Source organism: Alligator mississippiensis, chromosome 5 (assembly GCF_030867095.1).
Source record: "Alligator mississippiensis isolate rAllMis1 chromosome 5, rAllMis1, whole genome shotgun sequence".
NCBI classification, from domain to species: Eukaryota; Metazoa; Chordata; order Crocodylia; family Alligatoridae; genus Alligator; species Alligator mississippiensis.
Window position 1 is genome coordinate 10,998,540 of NC_081828.1, and position 7,484 is coordinate 11,006,023.

Sequence of the window (7,484 nt, forward strand, 5' to 3'; positions counted from 1 at the left end):
CACGTTCCTATGTGTGACAGCAGTGCAAATGTAAAGCACGTGGCTTTCCGGGATGCCCTTGGAAAGGTATCCAAAGGTACCTGCTGTCGTTCCTGAAATAAAGCCAGCTCCTCCTTAGCTGTTAGTAAAATCTAACTGATCCGCCCCTGCTGCTCTGAACACAGACCACGGATGTCATCCTGGAAACTTCTCGCAGACCCCTGCTTGTGTTTTACTCCCATGACTCGATGTCACTAGTGCCAGCTCAATTAAAAGGCAGGTTTTGCACATGGTCAGCCAGGAGGTCCCTTCCAGCTCTATTTTTCTATGAGCCTATGATGTCCCGTGATAATTAGCTGGAACTTCATGCTGATGTAATTAAAGCTCCATGTTGGGGCGGGGAGGGAAGGAGGGGAGGAAAGAGAGAGAGAGATCAAAACTGTTTGGCAATGCTGTGCTAAGGTGAAAATTATTAGTCGAACAGGATGTGCCTCTCATCGGGTCTCTGTGCATTCTCCAAGGTTAAGATGTACACGCTGGAGGAAGACAAATTCCTCTCCTTCCGGATAGAGATGACCGTGTCTATGGCTGCCTGGCAGGCCTTCTTGCTTCTCTCTGACTTGAGGCGGAGGTGTGAATGGGATGGTCACTATGCGTAAGTACTGTGAAGCTGGCTAGAAGATTGTGGTCAGTGGACTCTGTTTATTTGGGGACAGGGTAGGGGAGGAGTCTGACTAGACTGGACTCCCCAACTTCCTTCCTTTTGGCTTCCCCGCCTCAAAGTGGCTCTTCCAGCTGAGAAGGACTTTTCACTCCAGCCAGGCAGAATGCACGTCCCTTTTGTCTGCAACCCACTCCCAAACCCGGATCCCATAGTGTGGCTAGGATCTGCGGCTGCACGCACCCAGACATCAGAGCTGTTGGTGACACTGCTCCTCTGTGGCCTCGTGGAGTGCAAGCCAGGACTCAACTCATGTTTCTATTAGATGAGCTCGAGGACAATCTCCTTTAGCTGTCTGCTTCTGCCTCCTCTAGACCAACGACTTGTGCAAGCCAATTGAGGGCCCTTCTTGCCTGCTGGTGGCACTTCTGCTGGCTCGGGACCTTTATTTGAGAACCCTACTTAGCAGTGGGCTGTACCTACAGGGGTGCGTCTTCAAATAGTACGTGTTGCTTTCCCACGTGGGGTGATTATGATCATAGCTTTCCATCACCTAAGCTCCAAAATAGAAGGCTATACTCCATCTCCCCGCTCAGTGGCTGTGCCCACTGGGTCACGCTGTAGCTGTCTACTTGCATGACTGGAATCAGCTCTTCGCTCCTCCTGTCCTTGGAGGTTGGCTAGAATTTATTTTACTGAGAAGAGGAATGGTGTCAAGGGCACCCACATGCAGGCAGCATGTCTTTATTTGGAGGTGCAATGGTGGGCTTTTGGGTTTTTTTTACCTTTTACCTGAACAGAAACTGGACAGGAAAAGGGCACAGTTTTAAACACTCTTTGAAGGATGGCACTTGCTCTCTCAGGACCACCCTCTACTTTACTGTCATTGAATGCAGGATGTAACTGGTCAAAGGAGCAGCCAGCAAAGTTTTCCTTCATCTTACATTGCCTTGGGGCCATAATTCCCTTTCTGCTGGGTGTATGGTCACATCGGCCCTGCTCTGGACAAGCTGCCACTGAAACCAGAAGCAGTGTCGCTGCATCTGCACAGCACCTCCAGTGAGCTAATTAGCACTGAGGGATGCTGCCATGTAGCCAGTTCCCATGCTAATGAGCTTGCGTTGGCACCACAAGGACTTAGCTATGCTGCTTCTGATTTGGGAGGAAGCATGCCCAGAGCAGTGCGGTGTGTCCAAGGGTGCTGCCACCAGGTGCAGTAAGGTAACCAGTGAAGCAACTGGGCTTTTTTCACCCAGTTTTACAGCTGGTTTCCTGACCTATAAGGTGCTTCAAAATGACTTCTCCTCAGATCTCGCTGGGAGCCTATGAACTCCTTGGCTCTAATCTTGGCTATCGAACCATGCTTCTTCCTTGCATCTTTCATCAAAACCAAAGTATCCCATCTGATCCCATCCCCCAAATACGACAGGTGTTAAACCACACCAGACCGGAAGAGGCACTGCATGAAAATGGTGTGGAGCCTACTCCACAATACTATTGCAATGCATAAAGTCAAAAGCTTTTACCCAGAATCTGGTCCAGAGCCCAGGGATTTTAGTTCAGACTCTTTGCTTGCCTCTTATGGGGCAAAATCCTCACCAAAGTCAACACACGCTCAGCTTAATGAAGGGCTTCAGGATTTGACCAGAAAGAATCATTTGGGATGCTTAATATTTGTGTTAGGGAAATGATGCTGCACACCGTTCTCATAGCACATTGCAAAGGTCACTAAAGACACAGTGGGAATCAGGTGCTTGTGGGCCTTTTTGCATCTGCAGGCACTTAAATGTGTTTAAAAATACTGCCCCATAGTCCTTGGGAGAGCTGACCTATTTATTTAAATCAGCCATGGTGGTTGCACTTCAGTGAAGAAAGCTTTTCTCCAGACCTCGCTGACCATCAAGAGCTTGGTTGGGGGGAATTTTTATTTTGCGGGTTCTTCTCTGGCTTTGAGCTACTTCCAGTCCGAGACTGCCATGTGCCGCTGTATGATGAGACAGAGCCATGAGTAATGTCAGAGCTCCTGGGGGAAGGTCCCCCCACAATTGTGGGAAAATAAAATGACCTTTATGGCTTCAGACTGAGTCCTTTCTAGAATGCCCTTGCGGTCCTTTCCAGGAGTGCGGAACTGGTCCAGCAGGTTGACAGCGATGACGTGATCTACCATGTGCTCAGTCAGACCAACAGCCTAGAAAACAAACCTCAAGACTTCATCATCTTGGCTTCGCGAAGAAAGCCTTGCGACAAGGGGTAAGTGACTGGGCCCTGCTTCCTAAGATCGCACCTCAGACATCTCGGTGGTGCCTGCTTTATTATGAACTGTGCCCTGCCCATCAGTCCTCGCTTACCGGCTGTCAGTGCACGTAACAGGGATGACCGTGTTGGTGTTCATTCTGCCAGCATTATTATTTAGTATTCAGTGTTGAGGGTTCCTGCAAAGTGGGCACCTGATTTTAATTAGAGTGGGTTGAGACTGTTACAGCTGAGATCTGTTAATTGGACAAAGGTGATCCACAGAAATCCAAACGATCCCCAGAAACATTCAGGCTGCTTCTGACAAGGATCCAAGCTTCTGCTCAACACAAGAGCAAGAGCCTGGTCTCTCCCCACCCCAGTATTCGCACGAAACATGGGGACTGATGTCCAAGACCCTGATCTGCTAGATTCAGGCTGAAATCCCTCCTGTGCTTGGAGAGATGCCTAACCATGGGACTGGACAATCTCTGTGCACCCTTCCATATTGGCCAAGCGGTCCTGAGGCCATGCTCCTGGCCTGAACAGCGGGCCTGGTTAATTTGAAAGCTGATATAAAAACCTGTGTTTTCTCACCTTTCAAAATGCACTTGTAACCAGTTTGTAACTGGGTTTCCTTCCTTTCCAGTGACCCATATGTTGTTGCGTTCCGGTCAGTCACGCTGCCCACCTGCCCAGCAAACCCCAAGTATACCCGAGGGGAGACGCTGTGCTCAGGCTTTTGCATTTGGCAAGAGACAGAGGAGCTGACCAAGGTGAGACTTTGAGCCCTTTGATTACTCTCTGATCCCAGATAACGAGTGCAGTGAACTTTGCCTGAGCGCTAGACTCTGGAGCCTCCCACTCGCTGGCCTTCGGTTTTAGTACAAGTGCTTGATTCAGCTTCCCACTGTGCTTCGTAAGAGGAAAAAAAGGAGGGAATGGAGCTTGGGCATTTCACCCCCTGGCTTTGTGGTGACAGTGCTGGAAGCAGGGGAAATCTCTACAATCCTTCTATTTCTCCCCTTCCCTTGTTTAAAAAGCAGAACCTGCTCAGTCGCAATGATCCTCCCGTGGCAAATAACGAAGTTCCCAGAGAACCTGGGTTCCCTGTCAGGCAGTCTGCAGCCTGCAACTGCAGCTGCACAGCTCCTGCCTCATGCCAGATGCATGTGGCAGGTCTGTGCCAAGGCTGAGGCCCTTGGCAGCCCCCTGCAGCTCACAAGTGAAATTGACATCCTTGTCGATTTCACAGCTAGGTTAGCGGGGAAATTTGCATTTCAATGATACATACCAAAACCAAATTCCAAGACGGCAACATCTCTGTGAGCCAAGCCGCGTTAGCCACATTAAAGCTCCTTTTGTAAATGACTGGCTGTCCCATCTTCTCCCCTTCTTGTTAATGGGTGCAGCATCTTAGCCAACGTGAATACAAATTGATCGTGAAAAGAGGAAATTGAGATGTTCAGGTAGTTTATGCCCAATATTCAAGCAGTTTAAGTCCAGCTTTTCCCACCTTCCCCCCCCCAGCTGGCTTTGCTTTTAGTGTTCACCCTCCCCAACACCAAAGAAGTGCCCTGCGCCAGACTTTTGTGTGGACGACTAAACAGTGAAGGGACATTTTATTCCTCAATGCTGCAGAGCAGCTTTGCCACAGCTGCTGTTCCATGCTGTTGACTGGGGCAATGGGTGCTGTTCCTCTGCTCCCAGAGGTATATAGAAACTTACAGCCATTGGATCAGAGTAGGTGGTGTTTTTGTGGCCTGCCCATACTAGACCCTCTCTTTGAGTGGCTTCTGGTAAATAGTAGATGGAGGAACGTAGTGTTGCTGTGCTGCTGGGGGATGCCAGGGATGCATCACGAGAGTTGGTAACCACTGTGTGCTGTGGATTTCAGGTGGCCTATTACAACCAAGCTACTCCAGGATACCTGAACTACGTCACTGCTAACATCGCAGGACTATCATCAAATTTCTACTCCACCTTTGAAGCCTGTGAGAGATTCCTGATGAAGAACAAAGATGATATCACAGTCGGGCTCCAGAATCTGTAATTGTCCACACTGTTCCACAATGCCTTTGGGATTGTCTTATGCACATACTGAAGCTAATGATCTAGGTGAAAGAGGAAATTGGCCTTCTATAAAGGAGTGATTAGTTAGATACAGCTGGTGGCACTGCTGGTAAAGAACAGTAGTTTTAAATCCACCTGCTGCAGTATGACTAACATGAGCTCAGACTCCAACATGCTTGATGGTGGTAATCAGAAAAGAGAAGAGAGATGAACACTTATAAGAAGACTGGGGTCAACCTCTGTGTCAGTTGTAAGGTCTCTGGTGGGTCTGGCGTGTTCATCTGAGTGCAAAATTTGGCCCTCCAAGAAACTGAAGCAAATAAGGTTGGCCAAAGGGCCCCCGTGTTGGCCAGTACTGTCATCCAGCCATTGGCCTTGCACTGAAAGAGGAAAGTGTAATCTATTGAACTGAAAAGGATTTTTTAAAATGCTGTAACCTCATGTACAGGAATTAACTTTTCTAGCAACATCTGTCAAACGTGAACCTTTCAATGAAAATAATCACTATTTAGAGGATTTCCAGCAGTTCTTGTAATCCATTGGGGGAGTGTGTCCATCTTTACTGCAGTATAGTAAATGAAGACAGGCATGTTGTGGGGTGCGGGTGGGGGGTGGGATCCAGCCTGCTTTATGCTGACATGGTACTCATGTTCAACACACTAGGCATTATGATGTAGGATACCTCATTTGTGTGCTGCAATCTCATGTCCTGTCTCCCCCCAGAATATAATGGGGACAGTAGTAAAACAACCCATTCCCTTTATGACCTCATCATAGTTCTTTTCCGTGGGTCTTCCTTGAATGGTGGCTGCATATTTTCCTTGATCAGCCTAAGGCTGAGGGAGATGAAACTATCAGTGGTGGAAAATTGATTCCTTTTGTTTCAGACTCTTCTTGCAGCAGCAGTGCAGTTTTAAGGAAATGTTTCCTTACTTGTCAGTAACTAGGGAACAAAGGGCTAAATTTCCAGAGTGCCTCTGCTTTGAAAACCATTTTCCTGTGATGTCTAATAAGCTACTTGAGCTGAACAATAAATATTAGACTCTCCATCCAGATTTCTCCAGGCTAAATTCTAGATCCCCTCAAGGCAGCTCAAGACGTTTTGCTGCTGACCATGACTGTAGGTGGGTATGGAAGAAGTACAATAAATGCACATCATAAATACAGTGTGTGTGTGTGTGTGTGTGTGTGTGTGTGTGTGAATGTGTTTTTTAATGTGAATGTTTGGCCAGCTCTTCTTGGGGAAGGGGATCCCCTTTGGCTCCATGCCCACATCTAGCTGAGGTTGGTCTCCTAACCACACAATGCCCATGGAACTGGGGTGGAGGTAGGGAGGAGCAGGGTGGTTTGTGGTATATGAGCACATTTCCTGGAGGTGAACTGAAGCAAACCGATCTGAATGACCCTTCTCTAAGGAGAGGGGAACTGGGAAAATGGGGCAATGTGGAGAGTTGTGCCTTAGCCGCGAGTGTCCATTCACGAAACCCCAACACCGCTGCATCCAGCAGAATGGTTCCACGTCTCAAGTGAGCAAATAATGATAATTAGTATTAATTTAGTAATAGAGGCTCTAGATGTCCTTGGCTGCTTCCATTATTTTCATATAGTGTTTAAAATAGACTGATGTGTGTTCCAGTCGATCTACTGTGCAGAAATTCAGTCTCCAAAGAGATGGTCCTTACCCTGCCCCAAAGAGTGTGCAATCCACTAAGAGGGAGGAAGGCAGTGGTAGGCAGGACCCTTGTTCACGTTGTGTGCTTAAAGGGCACGTACTCAGCCACGTCACTGCAGTGTTAGCACGTGTGCCCTGTGGTAAAATAGACCTGCCCTGCACACTGGGGAGCAGGGGCGTGCTTACCTGCTTTAGATCAGCTGCACAGTGGTTCTAGGTCCCTGCCTCAAGAAGGGGTTTGCACCCACATCCTAGTTAATGATGACTGGAGGGTAGGCATTATTCACTCCCTTCTGTTGCCCTCCCACCTTCTCTGTACTAGTCCTTGAACAAAATGGACAGAGCCCATTGTGCAAGTTTCTGCTCCGTTGGAAGCAAGGGCCCAAGCTCGAACCCAGGGCTTCCCCCCCACCTCTGGCAACAGCCAGCTCCCTGAGCCGCACCACAGAGCTCGCTCTTTCTCCCCTCTTCCCCCCCGGTATCTCCCTGTCTTGGCTTCCCAGAGCACCCGCTTCAAGGGGACAGCTGAAGTTGGGGTTGCATAAAGTCTGACCTGGGTCTGGTGGTTAGGGCAGCGTGTTAGGCAGTCAGAGAGATGTAGACCCACCCCTGGATGACGGGGCTTTAAACCTCCTCATGGGGAGGCTAAATGGAAGCAGATTTGGGGGTCCTGTTTGGAGGTCCTTTTTCAAGCAAAATAAAATGAAATTCTACCTGAAAAATCATTCCAAGTCATTGCCTTTCATCCGCAGCGTTTCCTTAGGGCACAGACACACAACATATTAACACCAGTGCAAGGTTTTGTGCGCTGCTGGGACTTACAGTGGGATCTAGAGCTGACAGATGGCCGGTTACTCTGGTGCAGCA

At 48.6% G+C, this 7,484-nt stretch overlaps 1 protein-coding gene across 5 annotated transcripts in view; it reads left to right on the forward strand.

Moving 5' to 3' along the window:
- The window catches only part of ACOT11 (acyl-CoA thioesterase 11), an 81,932-nt gene extending 75,938 nt beyond the window's left edge, over positions 1 to 5,994 (forward strand). For all 5 annotated transcript variants that reach the window (XM_014598695.3, XM_019479264.2, XM_059727855.1 and 2 more), the window contains 4 exons: positions 501 to 634; positions 2,759 to 2,890; positions 3,522 to 3,648; positions 4,770 to 5,994. In XM_014598695.3, coding sequence (XP_014454181.2) covers positions 501 to 634; positions 2,759 to 2,890; positions 3,522 to 3,648; positions 4,770 to 4,925 — 549 coding nt within the window. In that variant the 3' untranslated portion in view covers positions 4,926 to 5,994. The remainder of the gene's footprint in view (positions 1 to 500; positions 635 to 2,758; positions 2,891 to 3,521; positions 3,649 to 4,769) is intronic.
- Positions 5,995 to 7,484: the final 1,490 nt, after the last annotated feature.